Source organism: Mizuhopecten yessoensis, unplaced genomic scaffold (assembly GCF_002113885.1).
Source record: "Mizuhopecten yessoensis strain PY_sf001 unplaced genomic scaffold, ASM211388v2 scaffold6683, whole genome shotgun sequence".
NCBI classification, from domain to species: domain Eukaryota; kingdom Metazoa; phylum Mollusca; class Bivalvia; order Pectinida; family Pectinidae; genus Mizuhopecten; species Mizuhopecten yessoensis.
In genome coordinates this window covers 1,117,966-1,144,998 of record NW_018406672.1, presented here as the reverse complement: position 1 = coordinate 1,144,998, position 27,033 = coordinate 1,117,966, and the positions used below count along the sequence as shown (strand labels likewise).

General features: G+C 36.0%; 1 protein-coding gene across 1 annotated transcript in view; it reads left to right on the top strand.

The window, feature by feature from the left end:
• Window positions 1-26,546, top strand: part of LOC110452432 (glutamate receptor 4-like) — a 95,555-nt gene extending 69,009 nt beyond the window's left edge. Inside the window, exons 5-12 of the mRNA XM_021500960.1 lie at window positions 84-137; window positions 2,860-3,087; window positions 3,771-3,875; window positions 12,399-12,527; window positions 13,654-13,863; window positions 18,555-19,387; window positions 20,734-20,911; window positions 22,462-26,546. Of these exons, the coding sequence (XP_021356635.1) occupies window positions 84-137; window positions 2,860-3,087; window positions 3,771-3,875; window positions 12,399-12,527; window positions 13,654-13,863; window positions 18,555-19,387; window positions 20,734-20,911; window positions 22,462-22,521 (1,797 nt within the window). The 3' untranslated portion in view covers window positions 22,522-26,546. The remainder of the gene's footprint in view (window positions 1-83; window positions 138-2,859; window positions 3,088-3,770; window positions 3,876-12,398; window positions 12,528-13,653; window positions 13,864-18,554; window positions 19,388-20,733; window positions 20,912-22,461) is intronic.
• Window positions 26,547-27,033: the final 487 nt, after the last annotated feature.

Here is a 27,033-nt window from a genome sequence, read left to right as displayed (position 1 = left end):
CATTGTTCAATTGCATGTTAAAAAAAAATAAGTTATTGTTTCCTTTTGATTTACAGTTAAATGTGTCCTTTCTTACATTTCAGGCACGGAGTCTTGCTATGCTGTCAACGCCCTATGAATGGTTCTTTTACGATCCCGTACGTAACATAAACATTGCACTACTAGGGTACAAAGAGAGGGACATCTTCGATATCCAGGGGTTACGCGTACTTTCACTCTTTGCACCCCTTGAATATGTCATAGCAAAATTGAAGGCTCAGTGTGCGCCACCTTGTTGATGAGACAAGAAGACTAGTTCGATCCTATGATACACATCAAAAGAATCACGGCCACGTTACGTTAAAAATTGACAGGCTTTGTAGTCGGGCGTCTCTCCTTTATAATCTTCAAAGGACAGGTATCAGCCTAGCGATTGGTCAGTTCTTTTTTTACCCAAGACCAATCAAACAGCTATATTCGTGCCTTCAATTTTGCTATGACATTTCCCAGGGGTGTAGAGAGAGAAAGTAAGCGTAACCCCTGGATATCGAGGATGACAGGGAAAGTAGGAATGTCAATATGCTTCCAACGTCGCATTATTGGAATCAGATGGAATGTTGATATGTTTCACCGTGGTATTTCTAGAGCGTTAACGAACCGTTAAAACGGCCATCAGTATCAAAATTGGTGTATTGTTCATGTTTTATGAAACAAACACCAAAGCAAAAGAGTTAAGAGTAGGAACAGAGCGATATGAAAAATGATATGTCAATATTAAGGTTTCCCGTACAAACCGACATGAGTGGAGTTGAGTTAATTAGTTAGAAATGTATCGATAACATTATACTAGTAAATGTTATGCAAAGAAAAAGATACACGAGAATATCTCTTTACTTCAGACTATCTGTGTTTCGCCTAATATTTATTTTCGAGTACCGTATCATTCGCTTGTATCACGTGAATATTATTCAGACCGCAATGCATACGGTATACAGAGTAATTATCAAGGCAGATGCATTTTCGCGGTGTAGTGATCTGTAGATTCAACACAAACACAATCGCGGTACGTTTCCAGTACAGCAACCTATTCCAAACACACTCAAAACCGCAAATTGAACTCTGCACGAATTATCTTTTCATTTGAATTTTACCATGTTGGTAGTACACGTATGTCGTGTAACGAATAACTTCTCCTTCATTTCATCCCAGTTGCAGTTCGTTATTGTTACGGCGAGATCCATGTCATGATGACACTTTGTTTGTGTTTCTAAATATAGTTGTCGGAAGATAAAACTCTCCAGATTGTTTAATTCTTTATAACCGATTCGATGGACTATGGTTTGTTTGTGTTTTACGTCCTATTACCAGCTATGGTCATTTAAGGACGTGCCAGGTTTTGTGGTGGAGGAAAGTCGGAGTTCCCGGCGAAAAACCACCGACCTAAGGCCAGTACCTGGCGACTGCCCCATGTAGGCATCGAACTCGCGGTAGCAGACTGCCAGACGCCTTAACCACTTGAACCCCATCCCCCCTATTCTCTAGTTGGTGGACTATGTGATGTTTCCATGTTAAATTATTATCAAGAATAACTCATTTGGTATTTTGTTTGAACTGTTGCTTGTTCAGAACATAAAAACCAAATAATTCATCTAATCCTCAAAATTAATTTGACCTCTGCCAGGAAAACTTTGAAACCAGTCGTAACATTTTACTCTACATACACTAAGATACTCGTAAAAGCAATTCTTTCAATGTACGTCAGAGTAGCAGCTGGCGCTAGGCTATCTTTAGTAGTCGTAGAAAGATATTTTATGTCCGACCTTCATAAGATGTGTTTAGGATCTTCTTGGGACTACTTAATCGGCGCGGAGAATATAATATATCATATATTAAGAAAATTTCTAAGAGAATTCGAGCTGTCCCTCGAAAACTGGGAAAAGTAATTAACTTTGATGTAGATTACGTAACTCCAGTGTTCTATTATAACCAAGCTATACCATTAAGTAATAAATGCAGGTACTAATAAGACATTTTAAACCATTTGTTGGTATAAAATACTGTCACCCATACACTAAAATTAGGTTTTCTTCAGTCTTTTTTCTTGAATACGAAATGTTCTCATTGGGTTCAAAAACATACTAAAACTGTATATTATCGTTCTGCTCGCCGGTTTGTCCCGCGGTGACAAAATATTACAGCAGTTCATACAGCCTATAGCTACCGCTGTTCAAATATAATGAAGCATGGGTTGTCGTAGACTTGCTATACGTTTCATTTGCCTATACAATGTATATATTTTGACTTGAACAAGTATAAGGTCTCTAGACCATAACAAGTCCTAAGACATCAAAATAATCGTTTGGACTGAAAGCCACTCAACGATTTCCGTTGAAAGCTCAAAATAACGGATTGTACTTTTATTTAGGTCAAGCCTTTATTTTAAAAGAATGCACAATAATTATATGACATCCTTTATCAAACAAACTACTCCTGAAAAGGATATGCTAGCGTGAATTTCATGTATTTATTAGTTTACACCTATAACAAACACTGTTTAAAAGCGTTGGGCGACCGCACAACGCACAACAAATACATATTACACCTTCTGTAAGTTGAAGTAAATATAGATAGAATGATAAACATATAGATGTAGCTAAAATAAAGTAGCATACATAAAAGTGCATAAAAATGAAATCGTGTTTATTGTTACTGTAAGCCATTCCTCGTATTTACATATTTGTATGGCGTGCACTTTTTCGTGCGCTCACCGCACATCCTGTAACGTTGTACTATCCCATTAACTGTAATATATAGTGTTGTTTGAGATAATTTGAAGAAATGGACCTATTGTTAATTAATTTGGCGTTTGCTTATTAACAGGGCGATCAGCTGAATGATGTATTCACCGACTTCCCCGAGGTCACAGTGAATTTCACCATGTTTGGTCTGATGAACGAATCGGCTTCTTCTAAGATTGGAGTGAACGAGGACCGTCTCAACAGATCTCTAGCCATGGACGCGATATCCCTCATCCGGTCCACGGTGGATGGTATCAGGAATTATACGACGATGGATGAGAGAAAGGTTCTTGTTGATGCCATCAAAGAGGTACAGTGGTATGGATATAATAGACAATTATGTCTATCGCAATTAAGTTAAGTTTTAGGAGTATGTATGTCCACTGTTAATTACTTTATTGTCACGTGTTCTTTATTTCGCGAACTACATGTCTGTATGTATGTCTTATTTGTGAATGCGTACGTTCAGAAATGAGAGGATTGTTTATCGATATTGATTATGCATACCTATGGAGTAAACAATTTATGTTAATTAGCACTTGCTTATAAGTCCCTTTACGAATTAACGCGAGATTATATCCTTCGCAAAAATACATATTTATTTGCAATATATTCTTATGGAAATTAAAATGTAAGATAACCAACAACACTAGATGTAACTTCGATCAATTGAAACTATCACTTTGCGCGAGTTTCAGTGTCTATTAAACAATAATTATAATTATTCAGCTTGCTTTCATTCTCAATGATGATAGCAGAAAAATCCAAACAAATTGAAAAAATGCAATCCTTTACGACAACCAAATTGAGTTGTACTGTATCTAAATACAATGTGTATATAAATATCTATGTCCCTTCCATTGCTTTAAGGATCATATTGCCATAACACTTACAAGACCCTCGCTTTGATCCCTGTCAAAGTTTTACCCACAATTCCTTCTTTGACTTATATTTCCGGCTGAAGTAATCCTAATCCTGTTTTCGGCCTTTTAGATTAGGTTGACGGGACTGACTGGTGTAATGGAGTTTGATGAGAGCGGGCGGCGAAGCAATTTCTCCATTTTCCTCTCTGAATACAACGGATTCGAAAAATACGCGGTAAGTTATGTAAGAAGTGTTGTGTGCGGGAATAACTATTTCGTCTTTTGAACATTTTGCTTTGAGTCTCGTGTAATATGCGCACGTAATGTCATTTTATGCTGTTGATTATTTTTCCGATGATGCATTTTGTTTTTTTAAGTTAAAACGATGTCTTATGCTTTACAATTCCTGTATCTATTGGTAAACTGTACCTTTATTGATATAAATGTACCATATCGACATGACTTAAAAACGAATTCTTAACTTCGGTATACTGTCATCTTAGATTGATGGTTGTGATCCGCCCCAGAACATTGACGTCATCTAACGCGAGCGGACATTCTTTTTTCATATAAAAGACATTCTAAAACGGGAAGATGCGTTGCCTAGTATGTTCTCAACTTCTTCTCGGGTATTCCCAAACTGACCATCCGCAATGATTTTATTATGCTACTAGTAGGCGGTATAAAACGTGTATTGCTGATATATTGTTGTTATGACAGACCACCATGGTGTTATCTCAGACAGACATTTTGTAATCACTGACCGATAGGGTGATACAACATTCAAACGTAATGCTATCACAGACATCACGAGTCTGCGATTACACATGTTCTATTTGCGCCTTCATATTTTCCACTAAATCAGTTTATTTTGGCATATCAGTCATCTAGATTTCAACGAGCAGAATATAAACAGTTATTTGTATCTGCATGTTTCCCGTAAACACATCAAACACCACACGCACCAGTGCTCGCACCGCTAACAACAACGTAACTAGCAATATCAAGTACGATTTGGGAGCGAGACAACATCACGTAACATATAGTTATGATCCCATTCAAATGCCGTTTTAGTGAAAATAGATTTATTTGTCAGTGGTTATTGCTTCCTTCACGCTAGAAAGGGCGGTCTTCTGCGCACAGACGAGAGATATTCGGTAAGACGTGTATGACACTGTTCCCTACTCTCTTTCATGTAGGTAGGATATTTTATTTTTATCACAGTGGAATTGTTTTTAGCACGCTTTTCCACCCTGTGACAAAGGTGTGATATTATAGTTTGCTCTACATAAAGCGGCAATGGTTTTGATGTAAAACAGATTTTTTAACTTATCAAAAATATCCACAAAAATTGCCCCTGTAGAGGAACGGAAAGAGCGTTAGCAGAAAAAAACCACGAAATGAAATCACAAAGTTGAAAAATATGCTTATTCTGGATACTACGTGTATTTTGTTTTTTGGTGTGTTTTTTTGTCTCGGGTTTAGGCCTCCGTAGCTCTTCAATGGGCAAATAGCGATGTGGTGACTCTTCTTTGTAGTGGTACTTACCATGAAACCTTACTCTGATAACAGGCATATACTAGGTAGATTGATACAGAGGTCGTTACTATGGAAAGCATAGATGATATCCAAACAATTTTCACGTGGATGGCAAAGATCGAATTATTTTTGTCGCTTCATCTCGTCTTTAGTTGTAACGACAAAGAAAACATTCTGCATGTGGCACTTCTTTGTCGCCTTTGATGATCATGCAAGGAGGTAAAACGCACGGGTTTATTGTCATCATCACAGACCGAAAACAAAATGAAATGCATAACATTAAATATGATGTCTCTATACGAATGGTGTATTCTAGTATTTAACGCGAGCTGGGTCCCTAGCTGTAGCACCACACCTTGCTTGCAAATGTGCCCTTGGCCGATCCCACGTTACCGGAATATGTGACTTCATGACTTGTTTGTATCTGTCAATACGTGACATGTGGGCCTTGATGATCAATTCAATTTCCTGTTCTTTAGACCCTTGTTTCCTGTTGTCTCCTGATTATCCTGAGAATCGGCATCGTACCAATGCTCTCACCGAAACAGGCCTGACTTGTGTTGAGTTTTACATTCTTCCTGTGTATCCACATTTCCCTGAGAATTTAGGTTCATTTCCCAACATGAGTTTGCCTGATGTCATTCTTAAAAGAATCTGACAGCAGGATTCGTGACAATGGCAAGTTGTATGGGAGGAAAATCAAATTGGTTACGGAAGCTAACGTTAATTCATTTATATAATCGTGGTAATGACACTATCTCAAGGGTTATTTAAGTAAGGCACATGAACTCAAAATAACTGTTATAATATGAAGTACTACACAATTCAGTCATACCTTATCCAGATCGTTTTCGTTATTGAACGGTAGACGGAATTAATGCAAATTAGTACCATTCGACGACAAACAAAATAATGTTTCAGGAAAAATGCCTCCATCGCGAATACAAACGAATGCGACTTTTTAAAAAAAAAAAGTGCTTACAATTAAGTGTCTGGAAACGCCTTAGAGATATAAAGCTTGTTTCTGCTCAACTATTTTTTTCTGTGTTACTGGAAACTTCATTTCGAATTTTCAAAACATGAACAGTTTTATGTTTTACACACGTAAGATATGCATCTCTGCAGGTTCAGTGTTTATTTTTTCATATTCACTTTTATCTTTTTAAAAGAGAACTTTCTTAGAGCCGTGCATATTTTGGGGTTTCAAGAACTCCGACATGATAGAGATTAGGTTGCATCCTTACTTTCTCTTGGAATCGCTACATTTCCAACTTTTTAAAAATGTATGTTGTCTTCTTAATCTGTCTGTTTTCATCGTTTGATTCCAACTTAATAAGATAATAATTAATTTCAATGAATATCATGATATCAGTTGTATCAACAAATAAATTAGAAAACGTCCTTTACATTAATAATGTGATAACGATTTAATAAAAAGAAAACAATAACAATTATCTTTTAACAAATCGCTGTCATGGGACCTCGTATGACCTAATAACGCTGATTTGCTGATAATAATAAAATGATATTTTCAAATGTGATGACAATGATAAGTTCCGACTCAGAACACGTTATCTCGGCCATAGTTCCAAAGCTGTCACTCAGTACCACAAAATATGGTTGGTAGTCCAACGTCCGTGCATTTGAAAGCTTGATGGACAAACCGTGGTCCCATGGGTACTCCGTTTGCGTTTGTGTTCCGTGTGACATTTGTGTCGTTCGTCGCAGTCCTTACTGACAGGGATACTAATTTGCCTTGACACCGCCATCCGTCTAACTCAATATAATGAAATCACAACATCTTGCACAGTAGTCCCCATCAAAGTCACAGCACCAAGACTAGGCTAATGCCGATTTATAGAGTAATACGCGCTACGTTATCAGCCTGTATGATTTCTACTTATTCACAAGGAATTAATCGTAGAGGGTTGGTTGTTTTACGGTAAAAGTCTCATCTGATTTACTCAGCAGACTTGACATCATTCGATTTTGTTCCTACGATAACGTGTATTAATCCGCGATGCCTGCGAAGTAACACAAGTTAACTGCCGGACTATATGCCGCGGTTACACTAGCCACCGGGATATGTTACACACTTACATAAAAAAGAAAAGCAAGACTCCTTATGTACGACTTCTAATCAGAACCAATAACACCAAATAACCTATGCAAGATATTTTTTACAAGTTCTGAAAAATAGGAGATTAAATGTCATTAGAGTTCATTGCTCTGCTTGTTATGCAAAAGGTGCCCTGCAGTTCATCTGTCGTTAATCACTTTAAGGTTTTCTGATATTTATCTATTGCAATGTCTCAGTGGTTCAAAGAAGAAAACTTGAGAAACGCAAGAGTCGAACCATCATTTATCGAGACAGTGGTAAAGCATTCTACAATGTGACGAAGCTTACATCCAAACAACGGAGGCACGGTAATCTAGTGTAAGGACGCCCGGCTCGTTACCGAAGGGATGCGGGTTCGAGTCATGGTACGGCATTGTGTTGTATCTTTGAGCAAGATACTTTACCACGCTTGCTCCAGTCTACTCAGCTGTTAATCAGTTCGTGGTTGGGCAGTGCTAGAATTGTTGAAATCTAGCTGTGAGCGCCGAAATGGCAGCACCGGCTGTATGCTCCCCAAGGAGTTGAGAAAGATATTGGCTGGTTGGGAAGGCCCTATAACCACGTATGATAATTTGTGAACCGCTTTGAAACGACCTACGAACTAGGTTGTGATAAAACGGTATATAAGAACCTCAAACTATTATCATTACTATTACAACGGATTTTAAACGAAGAGTTTACCTGACTATTTAAAACTATTATCAAGTCCGTTGATTGACGATCCGCTCTTAAATAACTGCTATTACTGGTACGTAAGGCACATTTTGTCAGTAATAAAACGTACAGTTGTATAAAAACAAATAAAACTGAAAGAACGAAAAAAATAATCTGTAATTTCTTTCAAATCTTTGAAATAGGAAACAAAAAGTCTTAAATTGCTTCCACTTTCTTTGGAATCGGAAGAAATCAATATGGCTATGTATTCCGCAGTAATTATAAGTATCTGCAATTCTTCATTTGACGTCTCGCAGCTTCAGATAGGCAACCGGTTGAGGGGAATTGCCTCCAGTTGCTTTTTAGGTTCAAATGGACGGGACGAATGTGATGGCTTTGCGTTTTCATTACAATGAGCAACAGCAGAAATTGGATTCTATTCCTGGTGTCAGGAGTCTTCTTTATGAGAAAAAGCAAAACGTCGAAGTGTGTTTCTTTACCAGCGAGAGAGGGAGTGTCACTGATTAGTTCTAAATTCGTATTATTGAGCAATAATTTCAGGCAAAGACGGAGGCAGGTGCTGATGAAAGCGACTTTATAGGGAAAAAAGGTTGTTGGTTTTGTAATATAAATAAACGGAACAGATTGTAAGTGACAGAAATTCTGGTGATTATTGCAGGAAATTAAACCCCGAAAGATAAACTATGACGTAAAATCGATTTGATGGGCTTACCATCATCTGTAGCATTGATTCTGTTACCGAGGCTGGAAGTCAGATGTGCTGCAATTTTGCATGCAATAGCGTTGTAAGAATTCTAGTATACCTGGAAGCTACATTTCAACTCAGCACTTCTCCTTCTAAGTAATATGTGGTCTCAAAACGAATTTATCATCATTATAATAACTGTAACAAATAACCATGAAATGGAAAATAAGCATTCAAAATACGTCCTTATTCGGAATTGGTGGTCAAAGGCGTATCGGGGAACTAACCAGACACATTGTTCCGGAGTCGTGATATCGGAAATCGGATTCCATCTCTTCATTGCTTTTAAATCTCTCCTAGAAATGCGTTGACGTTTGAGTTTAAATCTTTCAAACGGGGAATCAGCAACGCCATTTTGCGCGTATAATGAACACATTTTTTTTCATACGATTTATTTGACTATATAATGTCGCTATTAAACGTTATAACGTAGTGTGAAGTACAAGCACGCTAATGGGATCCATTCGGTGTTTCGTTTTCGAAATTTTATTCTAGAAGGCTGAGCTCATACTACTGTACTGGACCTTTTATGGATGTCGCTGTTTGTGTTCTAAGATATTTATAGAACGTTCAAGATAGTCTACAGACAACTAATAACACAAAATAGAATTTCAGTTATGCAATTTCTTTTTTATTTTATTTTTTTCATTTCTTTTCCTCTGTCCTTAACTTGTTCAGTATTCTCTTTTTAATGACTATAATGTTTTATTCGTTTTTGCATATTTGCAGATATTGATTTTCCGGTACTAAGATGATCATTAGGACTAAAATTGTTTTTAAATGTGAATTTATTTTTAACTTTAGACAGGACAAGAATATCTTAAACAACTGATGAATTAACCCTTTAGATAACATAATACTTCTAAATTCAATTAAAAATACATTAAAATCAATTAAATAGCCCAAGAGAATTTAACAAAATTCCGTTAAAACTCAATCAATTTCAAGCAAATGTCCACTGTTTCTTAACTCATTCATCCCAGTGTTTATGCATATTACCAAGATGAATATGAATCTTATATTCTTATCACGTGAAACATGTGTTACATTCTCCTGGGTATCGTAGACTCCATGGAAACTCATTTTGCCCGAAGATATACTTTCAGAACCTTGTCTTTTGGTTATCCATCATTTTGTGATTTAAATCTTTGACAGGATCTTGTGTTGTACATTTGTGTTTCCGTTCGATGTCCGTCGCGGAAAAAAACGCCATCCTCCGCGAGGTCATAAAGGCACCGGTTGCCAGAAGGTCTCGAGGACATAATTCATGAGTCTAAAAACAAATAAAAACAATACGCCCACGGCTTTATAGCATAACGGAAAGGGACATTCAAGGAAATAACAGTCAAGTGTAATGTGTTTCATGTTGATCCATGTGGTATGTACATAGTTGGCCCTGCGGTGGACGCATTGTTTGTATCAATATATATAGTAACATCCTGTGCATGACCTTATCTAGTCCATCTTGTGTGTGCCGTACACTGTTGATCTGACCGTGTCTGTGAAATTTTCTGACCATGTTGCGCTTGCTTTAAGCGATGCCATGGACACCTGCCCGTTGTCTACGAGAACGGGAGCCATGTCAAAGATGGCGGATACAAAAGTATGAGGTTGTGTTGATGCACATTATTGTTACATGAAGCATTTCCGGAAATAGTTTAATAGCATTATGCTTGTATTTACACGTATCCTTGTTAAGGCGTATTTTGGTACTTACATCTTACCTGATATAACGTAGAGACAGTTCCCAGACCGATGGAGGAGTGCCTATGGTGAATATTTGGCGATATAGGTACGGGGCATATTGTAAGATTTCCTATCTTAAAAAATACGTCTACTTATATAAAGACAAAGAGTTAAATCCAAACATCATCTTTATACCGGTAAATTACACGATAGTAGCATTGTGCATCACACTGAGTGTTATGTGTGATGACAGATCTTTATAGCAAAATTATCATACATAACCTCAAGCACAAGTACTCAAACAAGTTGAAGCGAACAAAGGGAGATCATTCACATAAAGCACTTTTAAAGTAAATTAATGAACTTAAATCAAAACCCGATGACTTTTATTACAGAAGATAGTTATTCGACGAGACAAGACTTTCGTTATTCCATCCAGTAAAAGACAATGTGTTGTGTTAAGAGCATTCCCCTATAGAATAATACATTTAGTCAAATTCGCGTCAGTCTTTCCAATTTGTGAAAACCAATATGGCCGCCAAAAGCGAATGGGCAGCAAGGGACAGTCGAACCGATCGTTAATTTGTCTGAGGGTCACATTCGCAGAGTCAGACGGAGAAACAGCATTACCTCGTGTAACCTGAAGGATCCGGGTTATTATACGGCGCACTGTGGTACCATGTCGTTTTGTACATTGATGTCACCTTATGGTAGAAACGAGAATTAGAGGCGGTCTTATTTACAAAGGGCGTATATTTTTCACGTTATATGGTGTGTTTGGTGACACTTGGCGTAATTTTGGTTTGGCGGGCTGATAAAACGCATCCGTAAACGTCTCCATTGGATTAGCAGTACGTAATTCCATACCTCGACGGTGTGAGGAGGCCAGAGTATTATGACCGCTGGAGCTGGGTAATTAGTCACTACGGTTGTAGCGTGGACAACGCACAATAACAAATTGATGGCAAACATGCAAGAGGTCGAGGTGACGGTTTGGGAGAAGTGTCGGGGTGGCCATCATTTCCATCTACGACGTATCGCCAATATCGTTATACCTTCGGGTCAATGGTGTTTTTATTTATTTACTTTTCTTATTTTCATTTATTAATTGATTCATTATCCTTATTTATTTAATTAATTTTAGTTGTTATTTTATTTATTTGGTTGGGGGGAAAGAGGGTTGCAATAACAAAAGAAACAGAAACGTTATGAATATCTATTGTATAAGATGAGGAACCATAATTGGATCAGACACCGATATAGTATAAAACTTGTTGAGTTTAGATGAGCGTAGGTAATTATAATAATTACGCCAACAGTTTGTAAACAAATACAACTTTAAAGCTTCGCATATTAGATTTTCTTCCCGTTTTTTATTTTGTTTTTTAGGCTTAATTTACAGCGACAATAACCCAACCAACGCCTTAGAAAATAATTCTCAAACAACGTGATGAGAAATTGGATAAGACTCCCGGTCTGTAAATAGCAGTGCTCGTTATTACAATGTGGAAAGCATGTCATGTGGTTATTGCTTGAATTTAAATTGTCGAATTAAACTGACAAGACCAAATAATGTTGGCCCATTTGCGCATGCAACTCGTTACAACTTGACAACATTTACGATCGATACTTGGAAGACTCTTCCAACCCAATGATTTTGATCAGTATTGAGTTTGTCCAACAAATGTTACAGTATTGAAGACCACACTAAGATTACCTCATTGTCAATTCAGCTCCAGCTACTGATGTGAGAAATTGTGTGAAATTTATTTTTTCCCAACATTCCTCAAAAATTGAGAAATTTGTCGATATTGAAAGTGTTTTGTTTTTCTCAAAAATAACCAATTACTGAGAGCGAGAAAAATACAAAGGGAATAACGTATTGGTACAGAAGTGTTGTTGGTGATTTTGAAATAAATGATTCTCTTGCAATCAAATTTCGTCGTGACTTTGAATATTGAATCAATCTGAAATGATTTCATGCTATGTTTTAGATAGGAAAATGGGTGTCAATGCCAGACTTCTTCGATTCGAGAATTCAGTTCCGGGACAGGATCAACAGAGGGAACAAAACACAACCATTTCCTCTAAGAGGAAGAAGGGCTAAAGTCGTCATGATTTTGGTAAGGTTCGCAAATGTTTGGATCCGTTGAACAAATATTTTGTGTGTGGGCGTGTGTAAACTTTGTCTTAATATAAACCTTGCCATATTGAAAAATGATTTAGCTCATTCTGAGTGATATTTGCCGTTTTCCAAATGTTTTTCCCATATTCATAAAACTTACTATCTTTTCTGTGAAAGCAGAACTTTTATCAATCAATATAATACCAATTGCGTTAGTGTAAGGAGTAATATTTGCATATTTAGGGGGCATTATACATGTATATTCAGCCTGTGACTTTTATTTTGAGTTATCGTCAAATATGGCATTAACCTACAGCTGAGTTGATTACATATGTACACAAGTTTTATCAAGATACGTTTTTTTATCTTTAGAACGTACCATCAAACAATAATAAAAATAACAATAGGGTATCAAACACTTTATTGAAGAAGCTGACTGTCAAAGAAAAGTATGGAGTTAATAAATTCCAAAATTATATTCTACAGTCACCAAGTTAATCCATTGTTTTGCTTTTATCTTTAAGTGACAATTTATCTTTTGTTAGTTTAAAGAACTCTATTCTTTGAGACTCTTTGTTCAGAAAACGAAACACCCAGTTTATCTGTTTGGGATTTAATGAGCTCACAATGAGAACTACGGTAAAGGTGTTCATGTGTGATGTAGATAGCCTACCATCTTAATTAGCACAGTTTCATTGAACAGATGAAAGGTATCTCGTATCACTTGCCCGACCTGACTGGAGCGTTGATTAATCATTTCTAAAAACGCATACCTTGCGAGACTTTTGTGACAGAATAATAAAGATGATATAAACCAAATATACTCAAAAAGGTGCTCTGTGTGTAAAAAATCATCTCGGCTAGAAAAGTATCCTGTCACTCTACTCAACTTTGCTATTTGTTCAGACGTAGCACCCTAGTAAAATTGCACTATAGTTATATCCAAAACAGAATTAAGGGGAGGTAACTGTATATGCGAATTGTTTCTAGTGTTTGACCTACAGTTGGAAGAGATCCTTAGTCATTGTGAGGTTTTCCGTACATGGATAGGTCAATCAGTGTGTTCACTGCAATTCATATAACACTTGCACGACTTACTTACCCTCCCCTCTTTTCATTTACAGGAACAACCATTTACCATGCATAAGCGTGATTACCGCTTACGTCACGGTAATGACCGCTTCGAAGGGTTCGCCGTAGACTTGATCAAGGAGGTGGCGGAAATGCTTCAGTTCGACTACGATATCTATCTCGTCCACGATGGAATGTTCGGGTCTAAAATTGACGATAGCAACGAAGAATGGAACGGAATGATTGGAGAACTTCTGGCGGGGGTGAGAAATACCGATACCATTCCATATATTTAACAGGCAATTACGTAATCTTTGTTCCTACGATAAGTACAGGTACATATAGTTATCATTGAGATGGAACGGAACAGTCGCCAAGAAGCGAAAATATTCTCTGTAACTCTGTGGTTCCATGTCACGATCAATTCGCTCAGGGCCTGGTTAGCTTTTGTACTATCTAAATTCTTTAAAAAAATAAAATAAAATAAAATAGAAATCATTGATCAATATCATAAATATATTATCTGAAGATAACGTCGATACACGTTTGAAGATTCACGTCTTTTTGAATATAAACAAACGATTTCTGAAATTTGAAAATAAAGCTAGTAAGGCTTTTAATGCATTTACTTACTGTTAGTGTCCCTGCTCGCAAAGTTGTTTTACTACCTCGACATCAGACAAGGATTCATCACAGACTGCCACCGCCTCCTGTGTGTTTAGCGGTACGGGAATCAAGGTTGATTCAGTCTGTTCGTGACAAATAGACATCGGTTATATTTGTATAAATCTTGAAGGATCGCTGTAGTCATTTCAGGATGTTTGGGTTGTGCATTGCGTGAGTGAATCTCATCTTTCTTTACTTGTATACTGTAAATATCATATTTCTGACTCTAGCCTACGGTCAGGTCGTCACTAGGAGAAAAAATACCCTCTTACTACATCATGTGAGAAAAAGTTTTCTCTTGTAAACCATGTTTAAATATGATATGCTGACACCATAAGCGTGATAAATACCAATATCTTTAAAAATTATAAATTACTTTATCGGCATTTAACTTCGTAGAGAAATATATTAATTATATGGCCCCATTTGTCAATGTCAATTCAAACTAACCTGATTTCTAAGAGTAATATTGGCCCTCAATTGTATTTTGTCACATCTTATCTTGGTTCGTCGATACTGAATTGAATTCAATCGTTTAATACAGATTTATAGGTCATATAACAACTCCTTTACTTTGCTATGATGGTTAACGGTGGAGAGTTTGGTTAGGATTTAAGTTTTCACAACAGCATTTGGCGAATGACGACTGCATCCACTTGCTTATGTTTAGTGACTGTTACCCTGAGATGTCTCTCAAAAGAAACCCGACTCTGTCACAATGTTCTGACAATAACTTTTCTAGGGAAGAATAGGTATAAGGAACACGAGACATGGATCCAAAGTGATATGCACCAGCATAACAGTTTTGATCTGTTCACATAAGATTGTTTTTAATAAACACAACAGGAAAGCATGATGAAAAGAAATTGCTAAATAATTTCATAACTTAATCTATTCAAAGTGTGATTAAATCGTCATTAAACTTGCTTAAATTGAACAACAATATCTATTTGTAGAAAATATCAGAGATGTTTTGAATAGTTTTAGTTTATAAAGGATTAACTTGAATATATTTTTCATGTATTTTTCATAACACAAAAAACGGTGTGTACTCTAAATAAACCGCGAAGCGGTTTATGATAAGAGTACACTCCGGATTTTTTGTGTTATAGTTCCATAACATGAAAAATATATTCAAGTTAATCCTTATAATTTAATCTACTATACACAATCCCTGTGGAAATCCACTTTTATTGATGGACTCTTTTTTCTTAGAAATTATTGCGCTGCTGTATCAGCCAATCAAAAGCGACGTTGCAAACGGCGACGTCATTTTTTTTATATTATGGGCTGATAAAATAAATGTTTAAGCCAATAAAAATGCTTGTTACAAGCAAGATTAAATTATTAACTGATATCAATCAATCAGCAGGTTATGTTTTCTCCTTCTATTATCCTGCTTCTCTATATCAAGATAACAAACAAATTTAAAATTTCATCCGGGATAACTGTTTCAGATCTTACATAAATACATACAATGTTAAACAGTATTTTACCTATGCTAGCAATATACAATTATAGCCTCACGCCGAGTTCATAACTTTTCTCTTCGGCACCAGAACAATCAAATGGCCAAATTTGTATAAAAAAGTTTTTCCTTTTTATTTTTCTGGAATTTCAATGCAATTGATCTGCTCGGGATTTTTTAATCAAATGTTATCTGAGAACGCAGTCCGAGCATAATGCACTTGTATTGTTGATAAAATTGACCGAATTTTGTGGGGAAAAAACCCATATCTGTATCGTCATTTCTCCGTGACTTATCTCTATTTAGAATTCTCCTGTTTTAATGACACGTTCTACTTTTTTTAATCTCAAAAAAATATGTATTTCCACATATCTACCTTGGGTTTCGCCTCTAAAAGAATCATGGTTTATCTCAGAAGAATAGATTCAAATGGACCTAATTCTGAGAGGATATTTTAAAGATTTACACGTATCATGCTAAAGTTTTAGAGATATCCCTTGGCTACACTATCAACGAAAATTCAATACAACAGGGAACATACATGTAATTGATAGCTTATTAGCAGTGAACGAGAAGTAAGGGAAGCCATATGTAAGTAACATTGTAAATTTTGTATCAACTTTATATGATATATTGCACAAGGATGGTAAAACATATGATAGATAACATTAAGTTGGTGTGAAAGCCCTTTCAACACGTTAAATGAATAGGATAACAAAAAAAGGACGTATTTTACTAGCAACTTTTAGAAATATAAAGGGCAAATTTCCAATCTTTTAGCAACTTGTTGAGAAAATGATTTGAATATCATAATGCTCGTTATTACATTTCAAATCCCTCCTTCAACGACTTTCATCCAAATTCGTGTATGGAGCTTCAATATGCACTGGCAATGATATCTATACCGCTTTAATGGATAAACAATTAAGTATAAATATTCGTTATTGATTCTCCTGATTAAATAACTTCATCATTAAGAGTGAATATTTTAAAAATATGTTTACAGTAAAATGGTACGGTTTTACAGGATATCCTCTGTGTAAGCTTTACCACAGTAACCTATCACAAGAAAGAACGACGAGTACATATAGCGTCACTTGACCCGCTAACTACTAACAACTAACAGAAATTATAAAGTTTTTGTCGAAAATAATTAACGAATTTAATTTATTCTACTTAATTATTTCTTCGATTAACTTTATGGCAATCAATAATAAAGTGGGCATGAAAATTGGCTCTTCATCATCTAGGGTTGCGTGTTTAACGAAACAAGTATATTCCAATCACACAGTGTGATTGGACAATAGAATATGTAAAGACTGTGTGATGAAGACCCAAGAGTAAGGTTTTTCTGTCGAAGACGTAGCTCAGCCAAGATCAAACAATTATAGCCTTATCAGGATGGTTGATATTTTCTTGTCATAATTAAATATATTTCTCAGCCTCTTAACACCTACTAAGAATGCTACCAAGACAAAATAGTTCTGCCACTTTTACACATGCGCGAAAATATGATTACGCAATCCTATTGTGATAGTAATAGGCTGCATTAAGCGCTGACGTTTAATAATATAACCTAATTGCGAAGTGTTGATATTTTCAGAAAAAATGCACTTATAAACTTTCTTTTCCATCCTTGGAGTTCAAATATGTCTTTAGGGGTGAATGAGTTAAACAATAATGGAAGCACGAATCAAAAGTCTGGTCATCTGACAGTTCAGTAACGATGTTGTAAACAAAGCCTCACCAATGAGATTGATTATATATATATAAATAAATAAGGGTCGTTCCCCTCCAGATTGGATTACACTACTATGGTTATAACCAATATTAGATGTTATTAAGTGATGATTGGGAAGATAAACTTAGATACCATCCGTAATATGACGTTGGTAATATATTTATTAGTTCCTTATTTGTCACATTCCTGTTGACTTATACCATTATGGAAAGCTTACACGTGATATTTGACCCCCTAATCAAAGTAATAGACATATAGATTACCCCGAGCTGCCAGTTTAATGGGTTTAAGGTTGTGAGGACGTACGTCATTCTGACCTATGCTTAGCCCATTCTCCAAACCCATAGGTCTGACACATAATGGAGTGCTGATGGGAAATCAATACCTATAATATATCGCATAGGCGAATGACACATTGACCGTAAACATCGCAAATGGACACTGCAATACCGCAGACAAGAGAGGTCATCTAAAATATCAAAGATAGCTTTGAATATACTGTTAGATTGAATATGTCAATATCATTATTAGTTTTGAAGAATTATTGGCATATTGCAAGGACCACATCCTAAATATCCGTGATACATTTGTAATAGTATACATACAGGAATTCTAGGTATACTCTAAGATGCAAATAACACACACTGTTCTCATAAATAAATAACATAGGAAATGTATGCCATATCGTTAACACACTAGGACAAAATGTAACAAAGAGAAAGCACAAGATACCATTACGAGACAAAAGACATTCTGAACCCTTTCAAAACTTCATCTGTGAATAGGTTTGCTTTGAATAGGTCTGAAAAAATTATTTCTGTAAAAAAACATTTAATGTGATGCAGAAATTATCAAAGAAAAAGTATTTTAGGGAAAACCATCATATACATTGTAAGACTCCGCTGTTTTATATAGTGATTAATGAGGGGATTACATTCGTCATAGTTGACATTAAACGGTGAAATTAACATGACCTTAGATATATTTAATCATTGCCCTTAAGATCCTACAATTCGTACAAATGTGTTTGGTATGGACCTATGTCACTCGTTGATTATTTTTGATATTTTACTTTTCAGAATGCCACGATGTCTGTAGCTCCAATAAGCATCAACTCACAACGGGAGGAAGCAGTAGATTTCACTAAACCATTTATGACCCGCTACATAAGTGTCCTGATGAAACTTCCCAAATCTGAGAGGTCCTATTTTGAATTTCTGAACCCCCTGCACCATATTGTATGGTTCTGTACATGTGGCGCCTTTGTGGTAGTTAGTATAATACTCTATATGCTGGAAAAGATAGGGGCGTCTCATAATAAGGACTATCCGGCGATTTCCTTCCGCGAGAGCTTGTGGTTTGTTTTCGGGTCACTCCTTCAGGGCAGTACTGACGCCTCGCCGTCCACTCTCCCTGGCCGTATACTGACCAGCGCATGGTGGTTCTTTGCCCTCATCCTTATTTCGTCATACACAGCTAACCTTGCTGCTTTCTTAACGGTCAAGAAGATCAACGCCCCTATCAAGTCGGTCACCGATTTGGCATCTCAGACGAAAATACAGTACGGTACCGTTCGAAGCAGTGGAATAATGCATTTTTTTAAGCAGACGACAATTGAGCATTTCTCGAAGATGTGGGCCCAGATGTCTGAAGTCCGGGAACAGGACTCCATGGTTGACACTACAGCGGAAGGTTTTCAAAGGGTCAAACAGGGAAATTATGCCTTCTTTTGGGACACAACGGTTAATAAGTATATGACCATCATGGACTGTGAGTTTATGGAGATTGGTCCCCATTTCGATCCCAAAGGGTTTGGAATAGGGGTCCCTCCTGGCGCCACCTATCGGGAGGAATTGTCAATGGCTATCCTAAGGATGAGTGACACCGGACTTCTACACGAGTTAGAAAACAAGTGAGTTTTGTTTTCGTTGATTATAAAGCATTTGCTTGACTGTTTTTGTTTTGCTTTTGGGGGGAGGGGGGGGGGGAGGTTCTTATGCCTAAACCTTCACGAATCTCTTCATTGCCTAAGTATGTCGCGGCATCCAAAACACATGGTCATAAAAATGCTTTTTTCAAAATGTGTTTTTCTCTCTGCTTTTCGGCACTTATAAGATTGTATTCAGAATTTGTTGTTGTTGTAGACCTCCTCTATCGGAAGACAGATCCATATATAAACACTGATTTTGTGAACAAACATCCCCGTCAGAGAAACGAAAGTGATATTAGATTCGTTTTTCACAGATAGGATCCTAAAATCTTCTGTTACGTCATCTTTGTAGCGACTGTTGACTAGACTTAGATAATTTAGTCTTTATAAACACTGTGGTATTTACTTTGTCAATCTCTGCTGAACGTTTTCAATTAGTTTCGCTATGTAAGAACACATAACTTGATTCTCGTTTTCGATAAAGGCTATTTCCGAAGCATAAGCATAGCACCAACGTCCTAATGTTCAAATGTGATTAGCCCAGAACACAAGAAGATGGGAGGATGTTGTGTCTACTTTCTCTTTGTATTATCTTTTCCATGTATACCATTGTGACATAAATAGTAATTTCTTCCTTGTTTTCTCTCGTTACATCTTTTGCCGCAAAAAGGGGACATAACTTAGGAGAACAACTACTAAATACTGTAGTTACAGTTTATAAAGCCAACAGTACCCGGTTGTGTAAGCATTAGTGTCTAATGACACTAACGACATTATCCTACTCGTTATTACCTATATTGCATCCTTGACGCCAACATTTGACTATCAATAACACTTGGAGACAGACAATTGTTGTGGTTATTTTCGTCACACCGATCCCATTTCTCTCCCCTGATACCAAGAGCGTACTATTCGTCCTTGTATGCTTAGTTATTACTAGTGGATTTTCCATCGGCCAAATGCGGGATTAACTGAATACTGCATTCGTGAATAGCAATTGAATTGATCGTGGATTCCAATCATCATGAAAGTGCCAATTGCATAGTTATGAGTCTGTCGAAATGTCCTCAAACAATGGCGTTAATCTAGTTTACGTAAAGTATTGTATCTTGAAAACGGGATTGTTCTTTTTTGTCGATCTGGTTTCTTGAATCCACGGAGGAATAGAAACAAATTATGCAGCCCTTGTTGTCTATAATACGTCTGAAGCCATAAAGTCTGCAGAATTAAACCAAAACTCAGTTTATATGAACTCGCTCCTTTTAATTGGTTGGCCAGTGTAACCATTCGAAGAGTGCTTGTCTTACATTTCATCATTTGTGTTACAGATGGTGGGGCCGGCGAAATTGTCCGGATTTTACCAAACCGTCAGCGGACGAGACGTCAGAGTTACAGATAGAAAACATTGCTGGAGTGTTTTTCATTCTAGTAGGCGGCATAGTGTTCGCAGCCATTGTGTGTGGGTTTGAACATTTCACAAAAATGCTCCATAACGCTGCAAAAAAGGTAAATAAATTAATAAAATACACATGGCTCTCGTTATTTTGGAAACAATAGAACGAATTATCCGTATCAACATTATTGATATCTGATTGGTTTTTTGTCCATGTATTTATTTGATCGTTATACTGTCATTGTTGCGTCATGGGTATCTGCAATATGGCTTAGCACTGCCATTAACATTTGTTTCCGTAAACATGCTTTGATAGCAAACCATTCAACATAATCCTTGGAACGAAAGTGTTTGTTCTGCTCTCGGAAACTCATTAACAATCAAATAATGAAAATACGTGTTTTTATGTTTTACATTTGTTTAAGGTTCTAGGCTCCGGTACATCCAATATTTCTTGAAAACTGCCTCTTCAGTACAATGCAAATTGATATTGCGCATGAAGCAATGTTTTTTTCGGTTCGATATACATATCTCTAATTAATAGAACGCTAGATAAATATGCATAACAGCATGATGTAAAGCGTGCTGTGTTATCGGTATTATAAACCATAGTTTTTATGCAAAACTGGAAAATAATATTTAATTTGAAATCCTTTATCCTTGTCAGAGGTGGGTCGTTCTTGGTTACTTATACACACAGAAAATGTGTACCAGGCCCGCCATTACAAACCTCCCATTAGTTTCTGATCAATAAACAGATGTCAATTCAAGAGAATTTCATTATTGAGTCATATTTGCTGAGTATTAAATGTTTTAAATATAATCCATATCTAATACAATACATGCAATACTGGCATTCACAGCTATGACAATACGGCGCTTTTAAGTTATTAATCAGAATATAATTGAGTGTTCGTGTTTCCGAGTGTATTTACGCACTGCATGGTGCTTTGACATTAAATGTTAAATGAGAGGTAAAGACAAATATTTATTTCTATCCCCGACTTATTGATTGTAACCTGTACCGCAATAATATAGAAAATCGGCTTTCTGATGAATTACGTAGGCCGATAGACTTAATTCTTGTCGTTCATCTCTGTCAGCTATTTACTCAGCTTTTAAGTGAAATTACAAAATCAAGTATTTCAAAAAAACATATCTTAGTGAGATCTACTCATTCTTCCGGAACTATTTTCAACATGTGACAAGATCATTTATCATAAAACAACTAAAGGTTGAAATTACTTTTTCGCAACCTCAACAATAAAAAAAGAAAAATACTTATCTATGTTTGTGCTGAAGAAGCATTTCAGCCATGGCGAGAAGGCTTGGAATAGTGCAGTTTATAAAAAGATATAGGGCCATTCCTTAGGGCATCGTTAACTTAAGGGTATATGTTCCTTCACATATTGTTGCCACGTGTTGAGTTATCTACCTTAAAAAGGAAAAAATCTTTATGATTTCCAATTTCTTTGTTTATATTTTTAAAATACTTGATGGTGAATATGTTGGATCTTGGTCTGACAAAACAGTTAATGAAGAAAATATTATGACGCTTACAGTTTTAATGTAACTAGCTGTTGAGTCTAAAGCTTGATATTGTTTTCAACACATTAATTTTGTACAAACTGACATAAAAAAAAAATCATATTTTGTTTTACAGCAGAAAACACCACAAGCTGAAAAGGAACGTGAAAGTTTTTTACTTCCAACAAGAACGTAGATAATAATTCATGTGACGTCAAATTCGTTCCAGTACTTTTGGATTCCTGTGTTTAAAATCTTCATATATAAAAGCATGTTCAAACCACCAAGGAGATTTCAACAACGATGGATTGAAATATTAACTTTTATAATCTGTAACGATTCAAGGCATTCAACGAGTAGCAATAGCCACTAACATTGACGGAAACAGAAACTAACACAATTAAGCTTCCGTATAATTATGATGGAAAAAGGAATTCAATGTTTCGGATAAAATTAACGTTGATAGAGTAATACGTTAAATTGGAATGCTACAACTATTCCAAAAAAGCCTAGTATGTAAATGTGTTGTGTATGAGATGGTAGTTCCTTTGAACACTAGTATGGATCCAGTATGGCATGTTACGTGTGTGATAAGTATAACAGTTGTCAATCAACATTGGATTTTTTGATTATCGGAAAGTGTTAGCGTGACAGGTACCATAGTACATCTATCAATGATAATGAGAAAGAACGAACACCTGTAATAATATACTTGCAATGGTGACGACAAATTTGAGTATGAATGAACGTTTCCAAAGGAGTATGACTCCATGCTATTGATACATAATATACACAAAAGCGCAGAGGGTAAATGGTATCCAGGGAGAAAATGACCGTATCAGGTGAAGAACGTATATAACCCTAGGGAAAATATGAGGTTATGATAGAGATCTGGTAACTGGCGGTTGTGATAATAAATGATGTATCCCAATAAAAGAGACTAACGTCAAAAAAAGGTAGTCGAGTGATTCTGCTATTAATGTTTCTTTCATTATGTGGAGAACTGAGTAATGTACCAGTATGAGTTTAATTGAAAGCAATCTCTGCACCAAAATGAATCATTCCGTTCATTATCAAGTACATTGTCACGATCTCTTTATTTTAAGGTGTTGTGTGAAAGAATTTAATGCGATGCACCAACACAGTGATTCCCTACTCATAATGGGACTTCCGGCCCGGCAATCCTATTCATAAACATGTTTTATCGTCACACTCCCAGTGGGGGAAAACCAGATGAAGAAATGAATATTCTTTGATTTGTTTGTTTGGTTGAATGATGTATTTCGGGATAAAATAATATCTGTACATAGCTGATTAATATGTCTCCTTGTATACACCTGTTGAATATATATATTTCTAGAATGAGTGCTGAAAATAAGTAAAAATGTATACTCTGTATATAGACCTTTGATGTGACGGATGACTGTAGCATTAATCGATGATACTGAAACATACGATAAGGTTGGGGGTTTTTACCTTTAATTGGCCTTACTACTCTTTATACTGTCACCCTAGAAACTAGAGGGACGTAGTACTGTTTCTTGAAGTATTAGAATTCGTGATATAGCTTTTCGAATACTTATAAAAAGAGAACGAAGTTTAAGGATAATTCGTGTTAAAATAAAGCGGCAGGGAACTAATCTAATTAATTAGTATAGAAATGCATTATGAATCACGTCAGTCAAATTACAAATGGTCGCAAATTAAACTACAATGTAATTGAATTTATCGAATCAAGTATCACAGCTCAGGTTGCAGGTTGTGGTTTGAATAAAGCGTCGCCATGGTGATGTTTATTCTCAGCTTTTATCGTCTCATAAGGTGTGTCGTATAATTGGCTTGCATAATACTCCACAAACAAATGATTCGATTGATATAAAATCTAAGGTACATCAACCCAATAAGTTCAACAAGGCACATATCGTAGACAACCGAAAAACTATGTAAGTTAGCATAAAAGACTCGCAATCAATGCATAAAGTCGATGTTTGTGTGAGAGTGAACAAAAATGACTCGCAATCGTTGCCTTCAGTCAAAGTTAGTATCAAAACTTTATATCTAGGTGGCCTGTTTATGTGATCACGGTAGAGGTTTTGTCAGTTAGGGGGTTGGATAATCCAAATGAATACTTTTACAATGATGAGCTCTTTAGTTAGACTCCAGATATTACTACGATGAACATATAGTTACATGACTTGTGAAATATTTAAGAATTTACAGAGTTTGGCATGCGTCCAGTTTGATATCACATCCTTTACCAGTCTAAGAGTCCCGATGTCAGCCAGATGAGCCGGAGGCCAAGGAGTTTATATCGGACTTGAAGTCTCATAAGGAGTATGCTATCGAAATGGTCAGATGTTAAACTGATTTTAGAATTTAGTAGACAATTGATAAAATATCCGTTTATACTAATGCAGTTCATTTAATTTTCACGAGTGTGCTTAAAATTCATAATTTGATATCACACACCTTATCCACGACAGTTGATTTAACAGTTGCATTGCAATAATCTCCCATACAATTGCGAAAAGGGTTATCAAGCCCAGTCTAGAGTTTATATAACAGTCATTTCACTGTGCCATACAGCATCACGTGACTTAACAAAACATCGTCTTTCTTTGAATTTTGCGTTTCAGGAAAAAACTCATTCCAACTTGCGATGGTCGCTTATGACTTGGAACTCATTTTCGCAATTGTTTTGATTTTGCGATTAAATCCTCTCGTGAATTAAGGCGAATATATATAAATGTCTCGCGACAGTAAATTGTTTAGCGGTATATCATAACAAGCAGGTGACCATTTTGAATCTTTCCCTATATGACAATATGTCAGTGCCTTATGATGATGGTAGTTATACTAGACGTTGTTTGGCGCATTTCCTTTCAAATATGTTTACACTTCACTTCATGTTATGTGGCAAGTTATAGGTTTTTGTCCCTAACATAATAACCTATCTGTAAATTAATCCGCTCAGTAGATAAATGTTAGTTAACTCGTGTCAGACAGTCTAAATTTGTTCCTATGTCTTCATTCTGTAAAATATTACTCGTTCAATAGCCCTCGGGGCTGTTTCGAATATCACCATTTGTTTAAATTGGGTTCTTTCGGAATATGAAAAAAAAAGACTTCTATTGTAATTTTAGATTATATTTTTATGAAATTTTCTATTTCTATGATAGTTTGATTATGTTTTGAGGTCAATCACCGATCCTTGTTCCTGAGGTTTTTATTTTCATTCAGCAAACAAATGTCCTTTGCTGCAAACATAAAATTTCCAAACATTACTCATGCTAAAAAGTTAGAGGGCATTTGCTTCGTAGGTTTAATTTGATTCCTATCATGCAAAAATGTATCACAGGTTTATATGATAGCATTCGCTAGATTTTCTTTTTAACGTAGGTTTTAGTTATTGTTGTGAACTTCCATTTGATGTTTTTGAATGTGAATACCGTGCTGAAAATACAAATTCGAGTTTCCGTTATATTTTAAACGAGTCTTTCATAAGGAAAAATATTATTACGAAACCAACTTGGAAGAATGATTGAAATTATTCACCACGTATTCAATTTTACTATTTGCACTGTGAATTTAAAACGATCCACAAAAGATATGCATCACCAAATATCTATGATTGGTGGTGAGTATTCGGATCAGGTCATTTTATAAGATGTACAATAATACCAGTTTCCTCGAATAAAGGTAAAATTATAGTGTGTTTTGATGTAGGTGAACATGATTATAGTTGTTCTCGATGTCATGAATCATAGACCGGAGATAAAAAAAAAATCTATCCCTGTACGAGATGCTCGAAGTATGTGTAATAATGATTAAATGTAAATCAGATTATCTCTGTAGTAATATATGGGGTTACTCTGTTTTACTTCTTTGTGATATTGATATATGACAGATGTCGGGTTTTCTATTCTTAACCTGTTACAAGTAGCCCATTCTGACCTATCTATATGTAAATATATCATATAATAATATTATAAAGAGTTTATTTTGTTCTTAATATATTTATAATTTAAGTTACATCATGCGTGCATTGTTTGTTTGTCTGTTTGTCTTTTTGGGGTTTAACGTCCTCCTCGGAAGAACTAGTATCATATGAGAACATCATCGATATCCAGGTGTTGCGCTCACGTACGCTCTCTGCACCCCTTGAATATGTCATGGCAAAATTGAAGGCGCGAAGATAGCTGTTTGATTGATATCCGGTAAAAAAGAAAAGAAACTGACCAAACGCTGGGCCGATACCTGTCCTTTGAAGATTACAAAGGAGCGACACCCAACTTCAAAGCCTGTCAATTTTTACTGTTACGTTACCGCGAGATTATATTGATGTACATCAACGGGTCGAACTACTCTTTCTGTCTCATCCACAAGGTGGTGCACACTAAGCCTTTTATTTTGCGATGACATATTCCAGGGGTGCAGAGAGCGTAAATAAGCGTAACCCCTGGAGTATCGAGGATGTATGAGGACGGCATGCGTACACGTTTGTGTCTATTTGTAAGAAAAGATGCAAGTGAGTTACATGGGAGGATTTAGATGAATGTATTTAATTAATGGTATGGTTTTTATTTGGCTAATCGTTATTATTAGAATTTTTATCCAATTGTACATACGAAACATAGCTTATAACCGCTTTAGTTCTTCCATAATATTTCGTGTTTTCGGTTAATCATTAAGTGCCCCCATAGGTTAA